Source organism: Monodelphis domestica, chromosome 8 (assembly GCF_027887165.1).
Source record: "Monodelphis domestica isolate mMonDom1 chromosome 8, mMonDom1.pri, whole genome shotgun sequence".
Classification (NCBI taxonomy): domain Eukaryota; kingdom Metazoa; phylum Chordata; class Mammalia; order Didelphimorphia; family Didelphidae; genus Monodelphis; species Monodelphis domestica.
In genome coordinates, this window is record NC_077234.1 from 237,978,163 (window position 1) to 238,005,828 (window position 27,666).

The 27,666-nt window shown below is 40.6% G+C and overlaps 2 protein-coding genes across 16 annotated transcripts in view; one reads left to right on the forward strand and one right to left on the reverse strand.

Annotated features, from left to right (window-relative positions):
• Window positions 1-27,666, reverse strand: part of CTPS2 (CTP synthase 2) — a 135,890-nt gene that overhangs the window by 30,164 nt on the left and 78,060 nt on the right. For all 15 annotated transcript variants that reach the window (XM_056808587.1, XM_056808588.1, XM_007500864.3 and 12 more), the window contains 3 exons: window positions 12,912-13,008; window positions 9,672-9,727; window positions 7,510-7,606 (listed from right to left, as the gene is read on the reverse strand). In XM_056808587.1, the coding sequence (XP_056664565.1) occupies window positions 7,510-7,606; window positions 9,672-9,727; window positions 12,912-13,008 (250 nt within the window). The remainder of the gene's footprint in view (window positions 1-7,509; window positions 7,607-9,671; window positions 9,728-12,911; window positions 13,009-27,666) is intronic.
• S100G (S100 calcium binding protein G) overlaps window positions 25,910-27,666 on the forward strand; it is a 3,828-nt gene continuing 2,071 nt past the window's right edge. The window contains exon 1 of the mRNA XM_007500856.3: window positions 25,910-26,051. Coding sequence (XP_007500918.1) covers window positions 25,914-26,051 — 138 coding nt within the window. The 5' untranslated portion in view covers window positions 25,910-25,913. The remainder of the gene's footprint in view (window positions 26,052-27,666) is intronic.

The following is a 27,666-nucleotide window of genomic DNA, read 5'->3' on the forward strand; positions in this document are numbered from 1 at the left end:
GAAAGCTAACCTTTTGTCTCCTTCCTTGGAGATAGGAAGATTTGGAGCTCAGAAATGAGAGAGCAGAAATGGAGAGATTTCTGCTAGATTTAGTCTATGAGCAGTAAGCCCAACGCTGGAGACAGTAGACCCTGTTCTTTCCCACTTGAGGAGTAAATCCAGGGAGTTCATGCTGCAAATATGCTATGTAAAATAGGAATAAGTCTAGTCAAGCAGCCTGAAGATTCAAAGAAGAAAAAAAAGATTTTAAATCTGACCTCAGTCACTTCCTAGCTGTGGAACCCTGGGGCAAGTCACTTAGGTCCAATTTCCTAGCCCTTGCCACTCTTCTGCCTTGAAATAAATACTGTGTATTTGATTCTCAGTATTGATTCTAAGGCAGAAGATGGAAGGAAGGGAGAGAAGGAGGGAGGGAAGGGGAGGGGAGGGTAGAGAAGGGGAGGGAGGGAGGGGAATGAAGGAGAGGGAGGGAGGGGAATGAAGGGGAGGGAGGGAGGGAGGGAGGGAGGGAGGGAGGGAGGGAGGGAGGGAGGGAGGGAGGGAGGGAGGGAGGGAGGAAGGAAGGAAGGAAGGAAGGAAGGAAGGAAGGAAGGAAGGAAGGAAGGAAGGAAGGAAGGAAGGAAGGAAGGAAGGAAGGAAGGAAGGAAGGAAGGAAGGAAGGAAGGAAGGAAGGAAGGAAGGAAGGAAGGAAGGAAGGAAGGAAGGAAGGAAGGAAGGAAGGAAGGAAGGAAGGAAGGAAGGAAGGAAGGAAGGAAGGAAGGAAGGAAGGAAGGAAGGAAGGAAGGAACATCCTCACTATCCTCAATAAAGCCTGGGATGAGTGCGTGATCCCTCCTCTTGTTTCCTGCAACCTTCCACTCTTGGCCACATGCTTTCTATCTCAGAATCCTTACTTCCACTTGTTTGCATTACTTCTCACATTTTCCTTTAATTATCTTTCTAAGGAAAATGTCTTCAGGGACTCACGCCTTCCCTTACCAATAATACTGACTTGTCTGTGTCCTTTATTCTTCACCCATTTTCTCAGACTCCTTGCTCCTTCTCGAGCCCCAACCCACAAAGGAAAATTCTTTTTATAACAGTTGCTGGACTCTTGTTATAATAACTTATTTCAGTCTAAAAGACTTTCTCAGTTTATACCAAGAGAATGAGGGTTTTGACATTAAATATGAGAGTCTAAACACCACTAATTAGATCATCAAAAACAATCAGCTTGTAGTTTCTCTTTCTTTCAAAGTGCTTATAAAAATTTTTAATTAAAATTTTAAGATTTTTACATCACTCAGCTTACAGGAAATGAAATATGTATCATTTTGTCCCTTTAACTAAAGTAAAAAAAATTTTTTTTACTTGAAAGTAAGGGGAACTAGAATGTTGAGATAAGGATAATACTTTTTATTGTTAGTACATATACTGCAGAGAGAAAGAGGCAGTAGATAACTAAAAAATGAAACAGAAAAGATCCCTTATTTGAAACCCAATACTGCAGAATACAAAAGATCAACAGCTCTGATCCTTTATTGCTTAAAGTTAAGCTTATCAGAACAGAGTTTTTTGGAAATCAAATATGTTTGTGCTAGTTTGATGCACACAAAAAGCTGGGCTTGCCAAGAAAGGATTTCTAAGGATGAAAAATGTATAACTGACCTGTCTTTTACTGTGATGAAGGATTTCTGACATTTTAAAACACTTCCTATATATCATCTGCCACACCAAGCATATGGCTGAACCATCTTGGGACTCATACTCAAATTGCTTCTTACAAAAGTCAAACTATAGATCCCAAAAAATTATTGCAGGCTCACCTCCCACAAGGCATTCTTTCAGGTGGTATTAAGTCAAACATCCCGATGAAATAAAGGCCAAGTCTGACTTTTAGTGTTTCTGGTACTTTGTAGAATGAAGAGGTAAATCCCAACACAAGTGGGTTTGAGAGAATTAGTGTTTTGTCAATCTTTCTAGAACGATAAGTGAATTCTACTGTAGTCTGCAGGGTTATTCTTTACCTTAAAACTGAATATAATCACCTACTAAGAGAAGTGCTTAAAATGACAAAATTAAGTAAATAAATGAATTCTTTTATGTTTCCCCAGATGCATTTCCAATTTTTAAAAAAATATACTGGTAACAAGGAGGTTTAAATGTGAATACTGAAGGTCCACATGAAGACAGTTATAAGGATTGTATTCCAGCCATAACCACAGGTCAAGGGGACAAAGAAAAAAAACACAAGAATTTCTGATGAGAGCAAAAGATGGGAAAAAAAGAACCCAACCTGAGGGACATATCTCATAAGACTTCTTTCTTTGCAGTACTGCCCCTTCAATTCACATTTTCTCAAATGAGTTACTGTGTGATGAAGAAACTTAAAAAGGACATGGATGATTCTTGGGCCATTAAAACACCAAATGGACTCAAAATGACTACCATTTTACTCAAAAGTAGTCACAATTCTTCCAGTTTTCTTCCCCATTTTCCCCCAATGGTTAGCAAACTCCCACCCTTCTTACTCGACCCATCTCAATGATATTGAATGATCCTCCTCTCCAGTCCCTACTACTACCCTGTCTTTTATGCCCACCTATCTCAAATCTACTCATCTTATATACCACTCCAAATCTGTTCCCTCCTTCCAGTGTGCTCCTCTGGAACTCCTGCTCCATAACTGACAACCCCCCCTTCGTCTTAGAGCTCTTTTCATGGTCCCTCCATCCTCTGGCACCCAGAGGCCTGGCTTCCCTGGCAGATACTTCCTCCCTGGCTCTCCCTTTCAGTAGCGGTTGTAGCTTCTCTTCCACTCACTGGTCCCAAACCAGATGAGAACATTTCCCTTTGCCCCTTTCAGGCTCTCCCCTTACTGCCAACACTAATCACTGCCTCTACTCCTTTGAGGCTTACTCCATCCAGAACACTGATCTAATTTTAAAAAGTACACCTTGTAGAGAGAATTAAATAGATAATAATCAATTATCTCTATTAAACAATAATAATAACTTGTCCTTTAAGAACTATTAAAATCAAGAGGAATTAGAGACTTGTTCTGCTTGGCCACATGTAACCACTATGACTCGATATCATTACTGTCAAATGAGAACATATATATGAAATGCTTCACAATCTTTAAAGCCTGTATATAAATGTTGTGGTTGTTCAGTCAGGCCTGATTCTTCATGGACCATATAGATAAACATGAGGTTTTCTTGGCAAGGATGTTGGAGTGGTTTGACATTTCCTTCTCCAGTGGATCCAATGGATAATATTTTTTTACATTTTTATATAAACCCATGTATATATAATATAAATATATACACAAAGACACATATATCATATATAATATATCCATTGGATTTTTTTTTACATTTTTATATAAATCCATTTATATTTGTGTGTGTGTGTGTGTACATACATGTCCATTAGATCCACTGGAGAAGGAAATCACAACTACTCCAGTGTATGTATGTATGTATGTGTGGTATAGATATATACAACACTTCTGAATTTAAAAAATTGAGAAGCACACAATTAGAATTAGAAAAGAAATAGTTATCTAGCAGGAGGAACTAAAAACCTAACTACCAAGTTTATCTGATAAAAACATAATATCTAAGATGAATAAAGTACTGATTCAAATAAAAAAGAATAAGAGCCATTCCTTAGCAGATACATGGTGAAAAGATAAGATTCTTAACATCATAAATGGAAAGAATTTTATCAGTGGAAATGATATTAAAGAGGCATTAACATATGCCTTACTGATATATCCTAAAGACCACAGGATGTCTCTATCCCACTGACAGCTAAAATCTTCCAGATGATTTGGCTCTCCCATAGAATGTGAGTTTTTTGAGATAAGGGAGTTCTGTTTTATATTTCTACTGGTGTCCTCAGCACTTAAAAACAGTGAATGTAAGAGAAATGAAAACTAAAATAACTCTGAAATTCCACTGGATATTTATCTGACTGGCATAATATTATCAGCTGTTGGATGGGCTTTGTGAGAAGGGAGGCATGCTAAGGCACTGTTGGGAGAGCGGAGGATTGTTCTAAACATTCATGAAGGTAATTTAGAACTATATACCCAAAGTCACTAAACTATTTGTTCCAGAAACACAATTACTAGACATATACCCCCAAAGAAAGAGGGAAAGGGCCTATATGTACCAAACCATTTTAGAAACAATCTTTATTTCAGCAAAGAGTTAGAAACAAAGTGGGTGCCCAAAAATTATGAAATGACTGAACAAATTATGGTAGATAAAGATAATGAAAATGCCTAAGTGCATAAGAAATAATAAAAGGGATGGTTTCAGAGAAACCTGGCAAGATCAGCATAAACTGATGCAGAGAGCTATGAAGTAAAGAGAAGTCAGAGAAGTATTTATACAACTACCACAATACCATAAAGGAAAACAACTTGGAAATACTTAAGAACTCTGATGAATATAATGGCTGATCACAGCACCCAAAGATCAATGATTAAGCATGTTTTCCCCTATTGGTGAAGAAGTGATGGGAACTACATACAAAAGGAGATGTACATTTTTCGAGCTTCATTGATACAACACAAGTTGTTTTGCTTCATTGTACTTATTTGTTTCAAGGGAGGATTTTTATTTTGGATGGAACAGGGGAAAGGTGAGAGTGATATCAAAAAGGAATAAAAAAGAATTAATGAAACATTGAAAAATAAAGGAAGTTTAGATAAGGTTACAGAGGGCAATGCTGATACAATTCCATTAAATTTTAAATATTTTTTTAATTCAAGTTATGTCACAAAGTTTTATAAACAACGCTATAAACATTTTCATTGTACATGAAAATGTTTGTGTTTGTGGTTGATTGCCTAATAAAATTTTTTTCAAAAGAATAAAAATGATTTTTATACAATAGGGACAGAATAGAAAAAGGAAATGCGAAGGGAGGGATCTTTCAGAAGAGAAATCTCCTCAAACTCTTTCCCCTCTCAAATTTTCCAGATTCTGTCAAGAGCATCACCATTCTTCTACTCTCCAAGTTTCATAACTTTGTCTTTATCCTTGAATTCTCACTTTTCCTCATCCCACTTATTTAACCAGTTACCAAATCTTGCTATTTCTACCTCCACAACAACTTCTCTTTGCCCCTTCTCTCTACTCACATAGTTACCACCTTAGTTTGCGACGTAGTCATTTCCCTATTGCAATGGCCTCTTAATTAATATTCTCCACTTCCACTTCTCTTTCTCCCTTCAGCACCAATCCATTTTCCACAAAGGGACTTTCCCAAAGTACATACTTGAACAAAACTCTCCAATTCAAACTCTAGAAGCTGCCAATTTCCCATAGGGGGGGAAAATATATATATATATATAAATATATATATATATATATATAAGCTCCTCTATTTATTTAGCCTTTAAAGGCCTTTACCACTTGGCACCATCCTATCTTTCCAGTCTTATCATACATTATATATTGCTCACTTTTCTACCCTCTGTGGTCTAGTCAATTTGGCTTTGTTTTTTATCTCTTGACCCTCTAGCTACCATCTTGGCTTTCTACCAAGCATGGAAATTCCTTCCTCACTTGTGCCTCAGAGAATCCTTCACTTTCTTTAAGACCCAGCTCAAGCATCACCTTCTATATAAAGGCCAATCTGCCAACTGTTAGTGTTTTCCCTTCCTAATACTGTAAGGGATAATTTTAGTGTTGTGACATAAAACTATATTAAATATTGGTTGCCATGGATATCCCCCCCAAAAAAAAATTCACCCAAGTCACTCTGGAAATTTATGGTGATTTAATTAATATAGTGGAAAGAAATTTAAGAAGAAGGGAGAAGGAAAGGGTGTAGGATTTCTCCCGCCTGGCTTGTGCCAGGCAGGAAGATTAAAGGCTCTAGAAGGTAAGGTTTGGAGATTAAAAGAGGAAGGAATCAGCCTGAACTCCAGAGGGCTCAGCCAAGATGCCTGAATCTGAATTAGCTCAAGGGCAAACTCACCGCCAAAACCCAGACAAATAGCTGCCACCACACCAAGATGTCGGAACACTTAGCACACTGCCAGCCAGAGACGCTTCTCTGGGAAGAGGGCGAAGAGAGGAATGATATGCCTTATATAGGTGGTTTTACATCACTTTCCTGCATCTCATCTGTACCAATGATAGCTTAGTTTGACTTGGGACAGCCCAGAGGTCTGTCCGCTGTTTCTGCACATGTCTCTTGAAGGCCATTTTTCTCAGATACTTAATCTTTGAGTATGGTGCAGACATTCCTGACCTTGTTAAATTAAGTAGGGTGGAGAAATGTAGAGTTCCCAAGATTTGATTCTGTTAGACCAAGTATCTCCATTGTTACTAATCAGAAAATAGCTAAATCAGATCTTCTAAAGTATAGTCTGAGTAGGATGGAGTAGTTTTTAAAATTCACAATACTTTGCATCTAAATATCTTGTATTCATTTAGCATTTGTTCTATATGTACAGTGTCTTCACTAACAGAATGTCAGTTCCTTAAATGCAGAACTAATTGTATTTTTTGTGTTGGTATCCCCAGTGACCGGCACAGTACTTGGCACAAGCAGATGCCAATTTACAATATTCTAAGAAATGTCACTAAACTATTCATATCCTTTCACTCAGCAATCCCACTATCCCAAGGAACTCGCTAACAGAGAAAGATTTTATGGATAACAAAATATTCACATTAGCACTCTCCCTGTAGGTAGATAAAAACTGTAAACAAAAACAGATGTCCATCAATAAGGGAATAGCTGAACAAATGTTAGTATGTGTATTTAATGGAATATTCTTACATCATAAGAGAATATAAGAAATTCAGGGAAACATGGAAGGAACTGTATAAAGTGGCACAAAGGAAAGAGAGCAAAACCAAGAGAATACATGCTAAAAGCAATCATACAAATGATAACACTTAAAAAGAAGTTGAACTCAGAGCAAATGAAATGAATCATTTCAGTTCTGAGAAAGTAGGAAACACACTTTGCACATCTCAGTCAACAGGTAAATGCTCTGTGTGTGTATGTATATACACATGTGCTTTGTGTGTCTGCATAAACTGGCTTTGCCTAAGTCCTCTTCTTTCTTACAAAGAAAAGTTTAATAGGTCCAGGTGGGGATAGGGAAAGAAGGGTATAGAATGAAGGAAATGATGATGATGTAAAAATAATAAATCCACAGAAAAAGTTTTGTGAAAGCATTGGAAGGGATTGCAGAAAGAGAGAGAAAAATTGGGAGGGGGGGGATAGGAAGAATGAGCAAGGGGAAGGAGAGAGAGAGAAGAAAAGAAGAGAAAATGAAAAGGGAAGAGAGGGGGATGGAAGAGTAGAGGAAGAGAGGAAGAAAGATGGAGAGAAGGAAGGAGGAAGGGGGAGAGGAGAGAGAGGAACTGAAGAATAGTAGAGTTAGCAGAGGGATAGGAAGAGAAGGAGAAAAGGGAGAGGGACTTAGAAGAGGAGAGGGAAAGCAAGAGCTAACTTGATTTGGACATTTCAAAACTCACAAAGCTTACTTACTTGCCAATTCAATAATCTCCATTCTTTCCCCTTCAATGTCTCGACCTACAAATTTCAAACCTTTCTCTTCAAATTGCTGGATCAATTCTGGATTAACCTAAAAAATAAAATTAAAATGAACTTGGATGGCTTAGGTAGCAGCATGGCATCAGAAGCCACTAACTTTTGGTCATATCTAGACTTCTGCATCCTAGCTAGAAAACTCAAATGGTGACCTATCTCCCTCAAGTGACTCCTGGAATGAGAATATCCTCCACTGATAAATAATTGACCTCTTTACAAGATAGTATAATCATAGGCATAACCAGATCCTCCCTTGCTGCCATGCTTCCTCCCATTCAAAACAAAACAAAATCCTATCAAATTAAAAGTCAGCCTGCTGTAATAGAAAAATACCTGGATTTATTCAGAAAATTTATATTCAAATCCTAATTTTACCATATGCCTTTGTGACTGGGCAGATCACTTTACCTCTCTCTGTTTTCCATCTTTAGATCATGAGGACTGTGAAGAAATGACCTCTAAGGTCCTTTCTGCTAAATCATATGAACTCATCAAGGTAGAGGACCAAGGATGGAAAATTGAGTCATGGTGTTTACCTTGTAAGGTAAAGGTACAGGCATACTGAAGTCAGAAATAGTCTGTATCTACTAGGATTAACAGGCTTTTATGTGTACATATTTATAACACACACACATACTCTCACACTCTTCTAGAATGTATTTTTGGTAAATAGTAAGAGGAAGGGAATTGCCCCCATCCTCTGAACTGTTTTTTTCTTTACTCTCAAATCTGAGGCAAAAGCAACTTTGCTTAATAATAATAATAAATCATATTAATGAATTAACTACACTATTAAATACATTAATAATGTGTTAGCATATAAATTTATTATTATATTGTGGGTAAATTATAATAATAAATGTTTTTAAGATAAACATTTAAGAACCTACTCTGTGCCAGACACTGTACTAAGAATTAGGAATACAAAGAAAGCCAAAAGATAGGAGCTCACAGTCATAACGGAGGAGACAACATGCAAACAACTATGTACAAATGAGCTCTAAACAAGATGAACTGGAAATAGTCAACCAAAGGAAAGTATTAGAATTGAGAGGTCAAGAAGGATTTTAACTGAGACTTGAAGTCAAGGAAGCCAGAAGGTAGAAATGAGAAAGGGGAGAATTCCAGGCAAGAGGAACAGCCAATAAAAATGTCCAGTTGGGAGATAAAGTATCTTGGTCAAGCAACGGCAAAGTGGACGGTGTCACTGAATCACAGAGTATGTGGGGAGAGGTAAGGCATAAGAAGTGTGGAAAGGTAGAGGGGATCAGGTTATAAAGGGCTCTGAATGGCAGATAGATGATTTTATATTTGGAAGTAACAGGAAGCTACTGGAGTTCATGAGAGTGGCATGATTGGAGCTATGCTTTAGAAAGATCACTTAGACAGATGGGAAGTGGAGAGACCAGAGTGGGGACCAGCATACTATTGCGATAGTTCATCTACGAGATGATAAGGACCTTCACCAAGATGGTAGCAATGTCAGAGGAGAGAAGGGGAGAATACAAGATGTGCTTTGACCGTAAAATAAACAAGACAGTAACTGACTAGATAAGGGGGATGTCAGAGAGTGAGGAGTCAAGGTTGATAACACAGGCAATCTGAAGGATGGTAATAGGGAAATGCAGAGGGGGGAAGGGTTTAAGGAGAAAAGAGAATGAGAAGTTTTGGACATGCTGAGTTTAAGACAAGTCATCCAGTTCAGATGTCTAATAGGCAGTTGGAGATGAAGACTGAAGGTAACGAAGATGTGAGAATTATTAGCATAAGTGCAATTTTATTTTCATGGAAGCTGGAGAAATCACCAAGTAAAACAATAAAAGGAAGAAGAGAAGAGAGTTCAGGACAGCATCTTGGGGAACAAATGAGTGGAACGATGCAGCAAATGATCTAGCAAGACCCTGAGAAGGATTAGTCAGGGTTAAGAGAACCAGGAGAGACTATGATGTTACCTAAAACAGCAGACTCCTTCCCATAAGCAAGAACAAAGCGATTCCTTTTCTTCCCTGAGTTTCTAGGGGCCAGCTCTGAGGCTCTTGTTAGCCATGGCTAACGCAAAGCCTCCTTTCCAGAATAAATCAGGATTGACGATGCCTTACCTCATACCGATGTCTGTGTCGTTCTTCTACACAACCAACATCCCCATATAGTTTCCCTGAACAAAGAGAAGAAGAATATATGGGAGGCAGTCTGTTACGGTGGGGAAAAATACAAATACTGACTAAGGGAAAAGCAAAGATAGACCTAGGTTCAAATTCCACTTTGGATGTCCACCACTTGTGAATCTTTAGGAGGGTCATTTATTTCCTTGGCCTCATCACCATTTCTTCATCTGTAAATGAAGGGGTTGAACTAAATGGTGGGCCTATCTAGTACTTTCTAGTTCTAGATTAATTACCCTCAAGATGGTTGTCCCAGAGTGTGGCCAGAACGTGTGTTATATCTTTATGGAGCCACAGGGTTGGGGGGAAAGTGAACACCCAAAAGTCCTCCTGCAGAGGTGCTAGTCTTGCCTGGGCAAGCCATATACCAGTAGTCAAAAACCTCTAAAAGCCTCCGTTTCCTCATCTGCAAAAATAGACATGTGTTAACAGTAGGTGTTAAATGAATTAAAAAATTGAAAAGGCCTCAATGACCTATCAGGTCCCTTTCAGCTCTAAAGTTTTGACCTGTGCTCTGTTCTATGCTGGTAAAATGAGATGAACACTAATTGGCCCTGAGTCCTATAACCTATAACCTCCTAGCAGAGTGATTTCTGAGCCTTGGTTAAATTAACTCCCATTTAAAGTTCCTACAAGGCAGCAATTTGTAAAATTCACATAAATGTCATGTAAATGTAAGCTATTACCAACATTCTCAAACTAGATAATTTTCATAAAGCACTCTGAACTGTAAAGCATGATATAAATGTAAGTTATTATTTTCTCTAGGAAAGAATAAGCACTCTTAGGATCCTAAAGCATTTCCTGATGAGAAACTCACTCTATTTAATAAAGGAGAATAATCTATGCTAAGGTCTAGGAGCTGAGGCATTCATTCTTCAGAGCTATGACTCCAGGAGTAGAACACAGAATCACGTCCATACTGCTATAACTTAATGGTGTTTAGTGCTTGGCAAAAAAAGCATAGCTGGTAGTTCAGAAAAATACTAAACCATATAGATTGAATTCCACCCATCTGCCTAAAGTATTTATCACTATATACAGAGAATTACTCTAGACCCTGGGGAGCAATAGGAGTGAATTTTAAAGATGTGATCTCATTGCCACACTGATTTCTTTACTTGATGGCTTTCTTTATGGGTAAAATTGTATATGCGCCAGAGACTAACAGCACAGAGAAGTTTGGCGTTCATTTAAGGAAGTAAATGTCATAAAAATATCACAGAAAGATTACAGTGACTCATAAGTCTCAGCAGCCTGTAATAGATACCAAACTAGCTAGAATGCGACATAATTTATGTATATACACACACAAAAAAAGATTTTGACAGGCTTAACCAATATTATTTGGCCTGTTCTATGGGCTAGATGGCAAATTATTTCAGACAACGTTGTGTGTGTGTGTGTGTGTGTGTGTGTGTGTGTGTGGTCCCCTGAACTTAGTAAAGTGAACTCTTGAAAAGCAGACACACAGTTTACTGCTAAGCCCCAGCTCCAGTGTGCCAGAGCTCAAGCTCCTATGCCAGGGGTCCACCAACTTTTACACAGGGGCCACTTCACGGTCCCTCAGACTGTTGGAGGGCCGGACTATAAGAAAAAACTATGAACAAATCTGTATACTGCTGTCATTTTTTAGATTTAATTTACAATGATGCTTCTACTAAGATGTGGATAGTCATGAAATCATGAAATTTACAGATCCGCTCATTTGGGCTTAGCAGGTGGTGGTGGTTTTTTTTAAGACAGCAAAAACCTACCAGTTCCTTAGACAAGTTTATTTCACTTATCAGATTCTACACCTTTTGAATTTAACCAAATATAAATAAAATGTAGGTTCTTAGGTGAAAAAAAAATTAAATAGCAAACACCTATCCGTGCTTTAGACAAACATTTCATTTTCTAGATTTTTGTACTTACTGGAGCTCATGAAAAATAAATACAATTTAGGTTCTTCTCACTGTCCTCAAGAATCAATTTTTTTAAAGCCTTCTTGATACTAAGTCCATTCTAAGGCTGAAAAAGAATAAGGGCTAGGCAATTAGAGTTAAGTGGGGTGCCCAGAGTCATGTGGCCAGAAAGTGTCTGAGGCCAGATTTAAATCCAGGTCCCTGGGACTGCATCCTTGGTACTTTATCCACTGAGTCATGGAGGTATCCCCAACTTAATTTTGAAACAAACTTTCACATAGCTTCGTTTGTCTCTCCCATCATGATTTCTATTCAAGAAACAGTCTCTACCTTCTTAATAATCTTTTCTCTTGTGCTCAGAGCCAACCATGACCTAAGCTGCAAAGTGAACGTTCATCCTCACCCTTTCAATAATTCAGAGCTATATATATATTCATCCGCAACTTAGTCATGAGAGTTTTCTGACTCCCACTTTACCCCTTTACAGACGTGGAAGGTCCACAAATGTTTTCTATTATACATATATTCATACTTTTTCTGATGGATGCAGATATTTTTCCTTTTTATTCCTTTTTGTCTTTCAATATCATTATTTGTTATAATCATATAACTCTGGGAAGGATAATAGGGGAAGGTATGGTAATGTAAAAGACAATACATTAATAAAAAATTTTTAAAAAGTTAGCTGGAGGGCAACTAGATGGCTCAGTGGATTGAGTCAGGCCTAGAGACAGGAAATCGTGGGTTCAAATCTGGCCTCAGACACTTCCTGGCTGTATGATCCTGGGCAGGTCACACCCCCATTGCCTAGCCCTTACCACTCTTCTGCCTTGGAACTAATATATAGTATTGATTCTAAGACAGAAGGTAAAGGTTCTAAATAAAATTAACTAAATTTAAAAAAAACCTAAATGGTGCAGAAGATAGAGTTTAGGCATGAAGTCAGGAAGGCTCATTTTCCTGAGTTCAAATCTGGCCTCCAGCACTTACTAACATGTGACTCTGAGCAAGTGTTTAACCCTGTTTGACTCAAAAAAATAAAATAAGATAAATAAAACTCATATGAATTCAGAGAACAGGTTAGGGGGAATCAGGGAAGCTTCATAGAAAAGATCAGTTGACAAGCTAGGATTTGACTAATTCCTGAGTCCAAGTTAAATGCACAGAGGAGGACCCAAAGCCCAAGAAAGGTTCTTGGGTAAATGTACAATATAATCAGCAGTACAAAAAGTCACCTTTTGAGATAATGAAGGGACCTGTGATAACTTACTTAAAATGGAATCCTCTGTTTTGAAGACTGTTGTCCTTTTCCCTAGCCTCATCGTTCCTCCCATTTCACCAGGGTGATGTTCAGGCATATCAATCACCTTAAGGAAAAAAATAGTTAATTGTGGTTTCAAAAAGAATTTTTTAAAAGGAAATGACATAAAACTTCCCAAATAAATTTTTTTCTAATTTTATTTCCCAACTTTATATATATGTATATATATATGAAATACTTAAAATTTACAAAATAATAACTAACAAATTTTCTATAACTCACTCTATGGTCCCTCACACAATCATCCATTTCCCTCTGAATACATGAATCTTCATTAAATTAATATCATCAGTCATTAGGACAATGACCACACAATGACGAGTGATGAAAAATGCCTCTCACCAACTGAGAAAGAGGAGAGGGACCAAATATAACTTGGACATAGCCAATAAGGGTATTTCTTTTTTTTTTTGATGATGCACATTTTTACAAGGGTTTCCTTTTTCACTTTTCAAAAGAAAAGAAAGAGGGTGAGAGGGGGAAAATGTTTAGCAATTAAAACATTTTAATTTAATTTTAAAATAGTCAAAGTGTATATATATAGTTCTCTTAGTTCTATTTTCTTCACTTTGGATGATTTTCTTTCTCAATTTTTTCACGTGAAATTAACTATAATATAATCTTATGATTAAAATAATATAAAATTAATGTAATCATACCTATAATATACATGTAAATATAATATAATCTATAATCTTCATAACTTTAACTATACTATAATTATATTCATGAAAATAATAATTTTCCAGATTTCATACTTCAAGAATCCATCATTTCATTAGATCAATGGCCAAAAAAATTTCATCTTCTAATCTGATGGTGATTCTTGCTACATTGGATTAGGGTAGCACTACTAGATCTGTAACTCAAAATCTTTCCCAGCTACTTTGGACTTGACAAGAGCATCAGCATTGCTGGTATGTAACCTTAAAGAACCAAGGTTCACAGACAAAATGTTTTGCACATTGTCAGACATGCTGGACATTAGATGTTTTTGCTTGTTTTCATTTGCCACAAGAAAGGGTCCAATCTAAAGGGGAGTGGTATAAAATGACTAGGATATTATGACAAAAGGCATCAATAAAACATTAAAACAGAGAGAGAAAAGAAAGAAACCCTAAACTTTTGTTAATCTACCCAAGAAGACATCAAAATAGGACTTTGAGGGAGGCTGCTCTATTTACCAAGAGATAAAATGGTTAACTAGCAAATGTCCTTATTTTGAAATTTTGGGAACAGTAAAATATGTCCCATGTTTTCCCATTTTTTTCTTCTGCTCAATTTTTCCATCACATTTGCGGTGAAATGAACAGTGGGCTTAGAATCAAAGAACCTGAGTTCAAATCCTCTCTGCCACTTACTACTTGTGTAACCTTGGCCTCTGGGTTGCATGAGAATCAGAGGTATAAAATTCTAAGGGACCATATTGAAATGTAATTGGGAAATGTTAAGCAAAATAAATAAAACCATATTATAACACAGTTTATTTGGGGTTTCTAAGTCAGTATGGCCCACAGAGATCCATTTGCATTTAAAACCATTGAAGTTGATGACTTCTAAAGTCTCCTCCATCCTAAATTATTATATTACCATAGTAATAATATAGAATCATCCTAAACTGCTTATGTTGCTGTAGCAATAATATTATATTATCACCCTAAATTGTTTATTATATTTGTTCCAGTACAGTTCTTTCAGCCATGTCCAAATCTTCATGACCCCATTTAGGGCTTTTTTGGCAAAAATAATGGAGTGGTTTTCCATTTCCTTCTCCTGTTCATTTTACAGTTGAGAAAACTGAAGTCAACAGGGTGAAGTAACTGGCACAGGTCACACAACTAATAAGTGTCTGCTGAGGCCAGATTTAAACTCAGGAAGAAGAATCTTCCCAACTCTAGGCCCAGCGATCTATCCATTGTGCCACCTCACTGCCCTGTTTACTATATTTTCATTTACCAATAATATCAGGTTATCATTCAACATGGTTTCTTATATTAACATATATCAGACTATCACCCTAAAATTATTATATTACCATATGATAGTACATTATCATCCTAAATTTTATTATATTAATATGTAATATTTTTATCATTTTTATTTATTTTATTATTTTATTTATTATTAATCTAATTAAATTAGATTATCATCCCAAATTATTTATTTATTATCATATCAAGCAGTCTATCTGCAGTTTGTTCTCTCTGGCTTCTCATCTTGTTCAAACCATCTTTCCTAAAGTTATTGATTTATCTCAACTTTGTGACTCTCCTTAAAGTATTCAATTATGGTAGTGTACGTTTAGATTTTGTCGCTTATGTCACTTTTACCCTCTCTTTCTTTCTAATCTCACTGCCTTTCTCCTACCAGGAAAAAGTTCTATAAACTGGTCTTGTGAGGCACGAACATTGGCTGATGTGTAGTTTTTTAACAGACATTACATCAAACACTGGGAGAGCCATTTGCACTAAAAGTAAAATTGACCCCAAAGTATCCTGGCTCTTAGAAACAGGTTTTTTCAAAGAGGGAACCATGGAATAGATAATCAATTTTGAAGATTACTTGGGGAGACCATTTTTTAAACCTTGAACTATTTTCTGTCCATTATACCCAGTAAGATTCAGAATCAATTCTCTCACCACCAGAAACTCTCAGATTCCTGTTAAAACCCTCCTGTATGCAAGGTGCAGGTCCACCTACACCAGTTGTCAGACAGCAGTAACTGAAGAGGCAGAGTTTAGACACAGGGTAACATTCTGTTTTATTTATTTACATTTTTATTTTTATTTTTTTGCAGCTAGGTGGCATGGTGGATGGAGTGTGGAGCCTAGAGTCAGAAAGACTCTTCTGTCTGAGTTCAAATCTGGCTCCTCTCTAACATAAACTGGAGAAGGAAAGGGCACAGAACTCTACTTTCTTTGCCAAGAAAATCGCAAAAAGACTCATATACAACTTGAAAGGAATGAATAACAAATTTTTAATATTTATCCAAGCTTCTCTTTTTTTAAAAGAATCATTCCTTTGGGATTTCTTTATGGATCCAGGAAGAGCTTCAAACCCAGTATTTCCTCGGAAAAGGGACTCTTCCATTGCAGAGGGACATTCTGCTGCTCTCACCAACGGCTTCTAGGATTTTTAAGGGCACTAAACCTTGTGTTCCCAGGCATAAAACAAACCCTTTGTTAATTTTTTTTAAAGAAACCAATAAAACTTTCCTGCCAGATAAAGTAAGTGACTCTGAAGTGAATTCCTTCTTTCATTCGATCCTCTCAGCCCTGACTTTTCTTTCTGACTCTCTTTGCCCGCTAGTAGTTGCTGCTGCTCGACCTCTCGTGTCACTAGTTTGTAGGGTAGCTGACGCTCCCACTCATTTCGCCCCAATCCTATTCAATCAAGCAGCTCTCAGAGCAGCAGAAAACTCAAGGATTTTCTAGGAAACTTCAGATTTCGCAGCTCCACCCACAATACACTCACAAGGAAAAAAAAGAAATTAAAAAAACAAGCCTCCACCAAGGTCAGCCCAAATGGCCAGTTTTACTCGAGCAAGTCTCATATCCACTGACTTAGCGATGCAGTCGTTGATCTATTTTGCTCCTAAGAAATGGTCCTGTCTCTGTTCAGTAGCTGGTAAATAGACCATTCCCTCATGCAAAGCACGCGGCCCTAATGAAGCCGTACTGCTGGAAAGGAGGAGAATAAGGGGCCACGCTGCCACAAGCTTCTGGGGGGGATGTTTGCCCTCTTCCGAATGGCGCACCAGAGAGGCCTTGAGGACTTTGCTGGCAGCTTCCTTTTGCGAGTTTAATAAAGCTACTGGGGAACCTGATCGGATTTCCAAACTTTAAAAGGGAGCCCATTAGTTGGTCCTTTATGCTACAGTATTGATTCACTCAGCCCATTGCCTTTCAAAGAGCAAATAAATTGAATTCTCTTTTGAAACGAGGGCACAGGGGGAGTACCAAATTGCAGCAATGGCCCTTTGATCAAAACTAGCTGCTCTAGTAATAAAGATTCGAGAAAGCAAAGACAAGGCAAAAGGAGGCCAGAAAGCCCCGGCTTCAACTGTATTCTCTAAAAGAGAGAATTGTCAGGGAACTGAAAGCCCAGGCAGAAGGAACAGCTGAGTTGTCTGCGCTCTATACAAAGCATGCTGGAGGAGACAAGGTTCAGGAGGATGAATTATTATTTTTTATTTTTAGCTTCATTTGGCAGTTGTTATTATTAATTAGTTCCAAATTATTGGGTGGGTTTTTTGGTTGTTTTTTTAAAAACCTTTCCCTGGGCAGCTCAGTGGATAGAGAGCCAGGCCTAGATTGAGGAGAGAAGCCCTAGGTTCAAATCTGGCTCAGACACTTCCTAGCTGCTCTGTGACCCTGGGCAAGTCTTTTAAGCCACTTCACCCCCATTGCCCAGCCTTTACCACTCTTCTGCCTTGGAACCAAGTACTGATTCTAAGACAGACAGTAAGGGTTTAAAAAAAATTAAAACAAAAACAAAAACCCTTTTTACCTTCTGTCTTAGAATTGTCTCTAAGTAAAAGGACAGAAAGGGTTAGGCAATTGCATTTAGGTTACTTTCCCAGGGTCACACAACTAGAAAGTGTCTGAGGCCAGATTTGAACCCAGGTTCTCTATCCACTGAGTCACCTAGCTACTCCAAATTACCGATAATAATAATAATACTGATGATGGATGTTTAATTGCAGCTGATGTTTAAGGGGCATTTTAAGATCTGTAAAGCTTTTTTATAGACATTGTCTCATTGGATCTTTACAATAACTCTGTAAGTTAGGTACTATTATTATCCCCACTGCCTATGGGGAAGCTGGTCTCTGATGGTTACATAGCTACTAAGTTTCTGAAGCAGGATTTGAATTTGGATCTTCCTAAGTCTATCATTCTAGGTATGGTTCTATGCACATATTAAATGGATATTAGATATAAATATATGTATCATGTGTACATGAATTATGGTTGTACACATTATCTATATACAGCTTTATACACAAATATTTACTTATGTGCATATATGCATTTATGTATTTAATAGGCCAACGTGTGTGGGACAATTTGGTAAGACTTGATTATGTCTGTTTTTCTTTATAAACAAACGACTTTATAATTTAATATATATAAATTTATATTAAAATTTAATAAATTTCTATTTACATGTTAATCTTCTATTTTATTTATAAAACTATTTCTATGAACAAGTACGGTGAGAGGAGACAGGTTTTTTCAAACAGAAACATAATTTTGCTTTGGTCTATAAACTCCTTAAGGACAAGAGCTGCCTTTTGCCTGTTTCTGTATTCCCTGCACTAAGGATAATGTCTGGGGCACGGTGGGTGTTTAATAAACGTTTATTGAGTGCATCAACGTGGAATGGAGAAGCCCCCAAACTTAGCCTAGAAAGATTTCATGACCCCCAGTGTAGCCAGGTGCCTCTTTTTGCCTTAGGAGCTTCTCCCACTGGAGCCCCTGTAGCTAAGTAAACAGGGGTGTTAATCTTTGTAGGCTACAAGTTTGGGGGCTTCTAGACTCCACGTGGACGCACAAATGAACTCAGTGCCACACACGGTCTCAAGAAATCGCTCTTCGTTGGGACAGGCTGAGAAATACTCTTAGGAGTGCCTTGCTTCCACATCAGGGCCCAGAATCTTCTTCTGGAAACTCAGACCTTAGCTAGATAATGAGCTGAGTCTGATCCCGAGGGAAGGGAGGGCTTCTTTTGGAACTGGGAAAAGGAAAAGGAATCAATGAGTAACTAATATAAATGGCTTTACAGCTTTAGCAGATGTAAAGTCCCATGTAAAGACTAAATAACCCTCATTAACCTTTACCGTTGCTTTCTCCAGGGCCACCTAAATTACTGCCCGGGAAGAGTGCAATGGGTTCAAGTTACTTACCTAAGGGCTTTAAGCAAAGTCTAAAGGAAATTTCAATTCTCTTATCACACATTCCTGATTGGTTCCTTTGCACATGGAAGGTGAACATTTTGAATGAGCTTTTCCCTAGATAGCTTGGCTCGCCAGGCCTTCAGAACTCTTCGAGAAATGGGAATCGGGGGGCTGAGTAAAGTTTGGTCTTCGCATCTACTGCTCTGCTTTCTGGCTCTCTGGACCCAATCCCTCTTCGTCATTGACTTTCTGCTTGATTATAAAATTGCATGTATTTTCATAGAATTATAAACCTATTTAATCTATATCTATAAAAATTATCTAGTATATAATTATAAAAATGTAGTTTTTTAAATATATTTATTGCCACCCTAAATACTAAATATTGATACCAGCCCAATATTTAAGTACTGACCAGCATTGAACGATTCAATACAGCATGAATCGTGGCACTGTCCTATCCAAATGGCTGCTGGGTTTCATCAATTCCCAGACAAGAGATTGCTTTGTTTGTGTCCCCAGAATGTAGCCCAGACCTGACATGGTGGTTCAGTCTTCGTGCCCCCGTCTGAAGTTTTCTTGTAAAGATACCAGAATGGTTGGCCATTTTCTTCTCCAGCTCAGTGTTTTTTATTCGTTTCAGTTTTGCTGTGTGTGTGTGTGTGTGTCTGTGTGTGTGTGTGAGTGTGTGTGTGTGTGTGTGTGTGTGTGTGTGTGTGTGTGCGTGATCCCATTTGGGATTTCCTTGGCACAGACACTGGAGCAATTTGCCACTCTGAGACAAACAGTATGAAATGATCCGTCCAGGGTCACAAGGCTAGCAAGTGTCAGAGGCCAGATTTGAGCTCAGGAAACGAATCTTCCTGAAGTCAGCCTCAGCATTCTATCCCCTTCGCCACCTAATTGGCCAAAGACATAGAGGGCTCATGGAAGCTTGCTGAATTGAATCGAGTGGGACGAACACTAAAGTCTTCATTCAGACATTAAAAGCCCTCCATAATCCGATTCCATTTTACCTTCCAATCAATATAGGCATCGCTGAGCATTTATGAAGCCCCAGCCTTGGGTGGGCATTTTGGGACGCCGACACAAAGGGCGCCTGCCCTCGAGCACCTAACCTTCTGCCCTTTGATACCACCCCCCTGTGACGGTGGCGGATTTAATCCTGGTGCCTTGCTTTTACCCTCAGTCGTGCTGCCCCGGTTTCCACCGCTTCCCTTCATGCTTCTTACCCAGACGCTGCTTTTCTTCAAGGCGCACTCAAGGCCCCCTTTCTTCCTAAGACCCTCCCTACGCATGTCCCGGCACTTCAGCCTCTCAATGTCTGTCTTTGACCGTACATCAGGGGAGGCAGCACAGAGCAAACCGGCGCCCGAGGCCCGGGTCTGCCACTCGGCACCGCTCTGAATTTAGAGATCGCTTGCAGTCTCTGCTCCTTGTCTGGGGGAGAGCGCCGCGGCCCTCTTCCAGTCGTCCGAGAGCGCCGCGGCCCTCTTCCAGTCGTCCGAGAGCGCCGCGGCCCTCTTCCAGTCGTCCGAGAGCGCCGCGGCCCTCTTCCAGTCGTCCGAGAGCGCCGCGGCCCTCTTCCAGTCGTCCGAGAGCGCCGCGGCCCTCTTCCAGTCGTCCGTCCGAGAGCGCCGCGGCCCTCTTCCAGTCGTCCGAGAGCGCCGCGGCCCTCTTCCAGTCGTCCGAGAGCGCCGCGGCCCTCTTCCAGTCGTCCGAGAGCGCCGCGGCCCTCTTCCAGTCCTCCGATCCCGTCATCTCCGCAGCGCGCTCTTCATCGCCGCCTTCCACCGTCGCGGGGCGGGTCTCTGGGGTCTGCTGTCGCCACAAAAAGCCGCCATCGTCCTTGGCCACCTGGACTTGGGCCTCTCTGGCCCTGGCTGGCCGGGTCCCTGGACAACAAGTTGGCACCCCGCCCTCAGGTCAGACTCCGGGTCTTTCCACGTGAAAGAAACGTCACCTTCGAGAACCAGCATTCCCTCCCCACAAGACGCAGCACCGAAGCTGGACTTGGGTGGACGCTCCGGGGCCCATTCCTTAGTGAGCGCCAGGAGGCTGAGTGGAGAGAGCAGGCCGGGGTCGGCGGGGCCATCGGGCGGAGGCCAGCTCAGGGAGACAGGAACTCTTTAAGCCAGGCCTTGTTCCCGGTGGCGCAGGAAATGGCTTTTCCCCTTACAAGGCACTTCTGAGCCTTCGTCGGCTCGGGGGCCGGAAGCTCTCTGCTTCCTGGAAGCCTAAAAGCCTCCAACAATCCTGGCTGTTGATGCTGGCCTGGCAGACTGACCGGGGCACTGGCTGCCCTCGGGCAGAATCAGCCCAGACTCCTCCCCGCAAGGCCATGTTGCCCTCCCCAGAGCGCTTTCTATGAACTGCGAGTACCCGCCGAGTGCCTCTTCTGAGCGTGGGACATCCGCCTTCCCGTCCCCGGGCGTGGCTGGGTGTCTGTCACGTGCTAGGCACTGCCGGCCGACGGGCCGACACCCGCCAGCCTGTCCTGGAAAGGGAGAAAACAGAGGGGCCTGGAAGAAAGCCAAGGGCAGCGTCGCCAGCAGAAAGGGAGAGCGGAGGGCCCGGCTTTTCTCAGCCCCCAAGATCGCCTTCGCCGCAGGCCCGGGCTTCTCGCGTGGCTTCTCCACATGGGCCAAAGGGCGCACGCCTACCAAGGACGATTATTTCTGGTCACATGACCACACCTTCTTCAGGTCCGTGTCCTGGTTTCCACAGTGGGTCACCGACACAGTGATGACAAACCCTCCGAACATCTTGTGGAAACAATGCTGTTCCAAGTGTGGAGATGATCAGACCCCACCATGTGCACAGGCTTAAGAACAGAATGGAGGGAATGTTCTTCAACTTCCATTACGGGGCTTTAAAGGGCATTTCCCTCCATCGATCAAGAACGGAATAGCATAACTCCCCGCCGTGAAAGCGGCCAGAACTTCCTGAGCGTCTTGCTGGACTGTAAGGACGGGCCCTAAGGAGGACCGAGTCAGACACATGGAGTGAGCCGAGCCGGACGGACGCGTCCTTCGCTGTGCGGTCCTTCACCTCCCACAGCAGGCCCTTCCTCTGTCCGTGGTTGGCCATTTCCTTTCTCAAGGGATCTCGTCTCGTCACGACTCTCCAGCAGCACTTCTGCATCCTTGTAAGGCTGCGTGGCACAGCTCATGCTTTCTATGTAAGCTCCTCGAACACAAGGCCGTGATCCAAAACATCATCGGAAAATACTTAATAAACAAAAATATAACACAACATAGACTATATTCATATGTGAGTTCCTAAGTCAACATGGCAGAAACGTGTAGCGGCTATTATTTCTATTTGCGTTTACCACTATCGCTCTACACGGCATAATGGACAGAGAGTTGAATTTGGAGTCAGAAATATTTGGGTTTAGGGGGCAGCTGGGTGGCTCAGTGGATGGAGAGCCAGGCCTAGAGAGGGGAGGTCCTGGGTTCAAATCTGGCCTCAGCCACTTCCCAGCTGGGTGACCCTGGGCAAGTCACTGGACCCCCATGGCCTAGCCCTGACCATTCTTCTGCTTTGGAACCAATACACAGTATTGACTCCAAGACGGAAGGAAAGGATTTAAAAAAAAAAGAAAAGAAATACTTGGGTTTATATAGGGCACATTTACCAGTTGTATGATGATGGGACAATCACACTTTCAGAGCCTCACTAGCAATATCTCTTTAAAAGGGATAAGAAGACCTACAGTAGCTACCGAATAAGCTTATAGTGAGCACATACATGCACATCACTCCATAAAAATGTAAGAGCACCATATGGAGGTCACCTATTGTTAAGGGACGGGCCAGCTAGACGGCACAGGGGATAGAGCACAGGGTCTGGAGTCAGGAAGTGCAATCTAGCCTCGGACACTTCCTGGGAGACCCCAGCCAAGTCACTTAACCTTGTTTGCCTCCCTCGGTTTCCTCATTTGTCAATGAACTAGAGACGGCAATGGCAAACCACTTTGGTATCTTTGCCTAGCAAACCCCAAATGGAGTCACAAAGAATCAAGCACAACAGAAATAATTCTATGGGGAACCTCAGAGAATAGAGAGAAGGCCAAAAAGCTAGGAAGACCTGGTCCAAGTGCTCCCTCTGACATAGTCCGGCTACGTGACCCTGCGCAAACGACTTCACCGCTTGTCATTGAGGCAACTCTCTCAGGCTGTGAGATACAGAAAAGGCTGGTGGACGGCCCTCCCCTCTCTGAAGTCACAGGGAGGTCCCTGTTCCCCAGTGATAACTGTCACCTGTTGTTACAGCGGACGGCTCACTGGCCCTCGTCTCCCTGCACACACAGCACACAGGCCACACCAATAAGCACGATCAGAACAGTGAGCTGCTGAACAGAGGCCAAAAGCCTCTTCGGAGACGCCTGCTCTCCAGGCCCCTCAGTCTCCTGTGTAGTTCCATAAGGAGTCACAGAGAAGCAAGGTCGGCAATGGTGGCGAGTCACGCATCAAAGAAAGGCTAAGGAGGAGCACTCCGGACGCCTCAAAAGGTGTTCGGGGACAGCCTACCGTCAACGGAAGAAGGGCGATCCCTCACAGAACGATACGCTAATAAAAGAAAGTCAGTTTCCTGGGAAACCCCGGAAGCTCCCTAGATCGTATTCCTCCAGAGGAACTGCCGGCTCATTTAAAAGGTTTATCTTCAAAAAGCTTTAGGGATGAAATATAAAGTATATGCTGAGAGAGAAGTAGTTCACCAAAGAATTAAAAATCAACATCATCCTTCCCCATCTGCAAGTGACTAAGAAGCTGAAAATTAAAATAGTCTGTTATATAGCACGACTCCCAAGGAGCAAGGAGAGGAAGGAAGTGGGGGAAGTGTAGGCAACGCAAAAAATGAAATATAGCAATAGCCGTTCTTTAATTGAAAATTGAATTCTTTTCCCCAAACTTCAAGGAGATTGGGGAGATGTCTCTTTTCTTCACCAAAAACACAGCCAATCATGCTTGAAGATTCATTTAGAGTGCCTGCCCTCTGTTGACTTCAATTTATCCTGTATATTACTTCCTCTATTAGATTGTGAGCTATCTGAAAACAGAGATGATCTTCACATTGCATTTCTTTTTATACATTTTGTTGTATCCCCACTGCATAGAACAGTACCTGGCAGGTACACAATAAATGTTTACTGAATGACATGACTAGTAAATGCCCAAGGCAAGATCTAAAGCCAGGGCCTTCTGATTTTAAGCTGAGTATTCTACTATACCAGGCTACTTCTCACTCATTTACAATAATATAAAATAATTTCAAAAAGGAGGGAACACGAATCTCTTGGGAGAATCAGAAAACATTCTGTGTAGGAGCCAGCACATAATCAATACTCTTTTATTTTATTTTTTTAAAACCCTTACCTTCTGTCCTAGAATCGATACTATGTATTGGTTCCAAGGCAGAAGAATGGTAAGGGCGAGGCAATGGGAGTTAAGTGACTTGCCCAGGGTCACACAGCTGGGAAGTGTCTGAGGACACATTTGAACCCAGGACCTCCCCTCTCTAGGCCTGGCTCTCCATCCACTGCGCTACCCAGCTGCCCCCATAATCAACACTTTAAAGAAATCTAAGGATTCTTTGAGATTAAGTAAAGAAAAGCTAGGAGTGTGAAGATGATATTCCAAACATCAAACCATGTTTAATTAGATTTAATTTTTTTTCAATCTACTTATTCAAACTTTCCAAAACGTGAAACAAGCACCAGAATACAGGAGAGAACATATGCAAAAAAAAAAAAATCGAACCTACTCTTGGGACTCTGGACCATTAGGCAATATGATGAGGTGGCCCTTAAAATTGTATATTGCCCTTAATTATAAAATTATCTTTTGAGGTTCACACAGATCTCGAGCTTAGTTTTCCAAAATCATTAATAATTACCTTTAAATGGAAAATGACAAACAAAGGGAAAATTTCATCATCAGGTTGGCATGTGTCAGTAATACTATAAAAAGTCACGGGAGCCTCCCTCTCTTCACTCTCTCGAGACTCCTCTCACTGTGCTACTGCAAAGCAGACCAGGTAAATCCAATTTTTAATCCAATCTGAAATTCCTTCTGTTCCTGTTGTTTATGTGTTTTCCTTTTAAGAACAGGTTCATTGCAGAAAGAAAGGCAGACAAGCAAGACCACTTTGGAAAACTGGTTGACAGATTTAGAAAGAAAAGCAACCTTTACATAGAAGAAAAGCTGTGGGTTCCTATATAACCCTCTTGTTCTGTTCTACTGTGTCTATGAAAATGCCCAATCTAAATTCAGAATAATAATACAATGAATTGGGGGCTGGGGGGACATGGGTTCATTCCCATTATGTCCCGAAGGATGCCCTTTTCCTCCACAGGCTAAAGAGTAACTATTTTCTATCCGTATCCCTACTTAGAGCTTAGCTAACGTTCTCAGACGTGCCTTCAAAGGCACACCTTGAATCCAGATGTATCAATGAAAAGGGAAGGATGAAACAGTCTGGACCCGTTTCTGTAGCCGCTTCTGACAGAGACAAGGCCACAATGACTCATTTGCTTCCCCAGAAGCCAGGGAGGAAATCCGAGGACCAGTGAGCTGCTAACGACGCCAGCTTCTCCTTCTGTCCCGCGCATCTTCGCTGCTCTCTCTCTCACTTCTGCCTCCTGTCTTCTCTTCACTCGCTAATCCGCGCCACTAAAACCATCCAGAATTAGGAGGGTTCTCCCGGGGGCAGTAAAGAGAGATGGTCTTGGAGGCGAGGACACCGAGCTTCAGGCTGACGCTGATATAGATCTGTGGGAACCTGGGCGAGTACTTGGTCCCTCTTGGTGAAACTCTCCAAGACCACAAAGTGTGGGGAGGTGCTAGTCTGCCATGGTTTCCACACCAAGAGTTTCTGACCCACATGTCTGAACCACAGAAAAGAAGGGCCAGATCTTAACGATACCTCAAAGACGAAGCCCGTTTTTGCGTGTCAGTTGACAATCCTTTCTCTCGGTCCCTTTAGAGAAGGCTTCACTCTGCATTTTTAAAATGAATCCCCTTTCCTCTACATTTATAGGAAACAAAATGAGCGGACTGAAAAAGTCCCCTGAAGAACTCAAAGCCATTTTTCAAAGATATGCAGCCAAAGAGGGCGATCCTGACCAGCTATGTAAGGATGAACTGAAAATGCTCATTCAAGCAGAATTCCCCCATTTATTGAAGGTGAGTGAAGTTTGGTGGCTCCACCTGCCTTCGTGATGGGTGTCTGTGTAGACGGATAAGGACCAGGCGAGGGGAAAAGAACTACACATAATATGGCCCCCAAGCGAAAGAGGTAAAACACGAAGTAAGCTTCCATTCTCTCCTACTAGCCGAGCTCTATCATTTTCTTGGGGCAGATGCAGGTGAGGTTTGGTGGGGAGATTAAAAGGAGGAGAATCAAGCTGAGAGCCAATAGTGACAGTTTAGTTTGTTCTCTGTTTCTGAGTGACTTTACAGAGAGCACAAAGATACTATGAATTGGTATGCTTTTATCAAATAACAAGCATTGATTTTTTTCTCCTTCCATTTTCCCCTTCCCACTAAAAAAAAAAAAGAAAAAACAAATCTTTACAACAAATATACATTGTCAAGTTCCTATGATGTGCTTTTCTCTAGCAGTTCCCCTAGTTGAAGAAACAAAGCTAAATCGAAATCTTCAGTGACAAATTTTTATGTGGTTGTTCAGGGCCCTCCATTTAATTCAAAAGGGCTTGTTGAAAAAGGACAACTAATTTAAATTTAAAATAGAAATTGTTTTTAAAGGCAACTACTGATTTCTAGATAATTATTAGAAATAAACTACATTTCTTTTGCCATAACATCTCATTTTGGAACCACGGTGAAACTTTCTAAATCAAAATATCAACAATATCCCTAAATTAAAATATATCTGTTTTCCTTGAGGTCAGTCTCTGACCTCAAGGAAATGAAAAGTCTTTCATCCTATGGGAAAGAAGTAGCATGTTATTTGACTTCCAGGATTTATTTTAAAGTTGTTTTATTTTCTATTCAGAAACATTTGTATCACTGAGATGCCTTAGAGAGAAATTTCTTCTTTTCTTCTCCCTACATCTCTCCAGCCTTCAAGTTCTTCAACAAAGGATCAGCTTATCTTAAAAGTGTAGCTTTTCAGTGTTAAAGGGATAGTTAAGTTGCACAATGGATAGGGTACTGGGCTTGGAATCAGGAAGAGCTAAATTCAAATTCTGCCTCCATCATTTAAATAGCTGTATGACCCTGAGTAAGTCATTTATATTATCTCAGCCCAAGTTTCTTGATATTACCTTCCATCCATCAAATCTTCCATGGATATTAAGAGATGATATACTATTAGTAGAAGACGTTGTTAAATGAGTGCTAAATGAATGAGTTATTATTATTATTATTTGAAGCCATCTAGTCCATTTCCTACCCAAAGCATGGCTTGAACCCCAATAATATCCCTAACAACGAGCAGTTACTTAGCGTCTCTATACAATTCCCAGGGATAGGCAACTCACTATTCTAAGCCTTCCTGTACATCTTAGAGGCACCTTATTGCCTTTTTAGACAACTCTAATTATCAAGATGCTCATGATATAAGTGAAATTGAATGGGCCTTTCGGCCCTCCTAGGCATGTGCTTTCTTACTTGCACTTTCTTAAATTCTTAATCTTAATAAATCTCTAAAAACATACTACTTCTAGCAGAGAAACTAAATTTTAACTGCTACACTAGGAAGTAATGAGGCTCAGTGAAAGACTGATAGATTCAGAGACACAGGAACTAGGTTCCACTCCTCCTGACACTGCTTTCT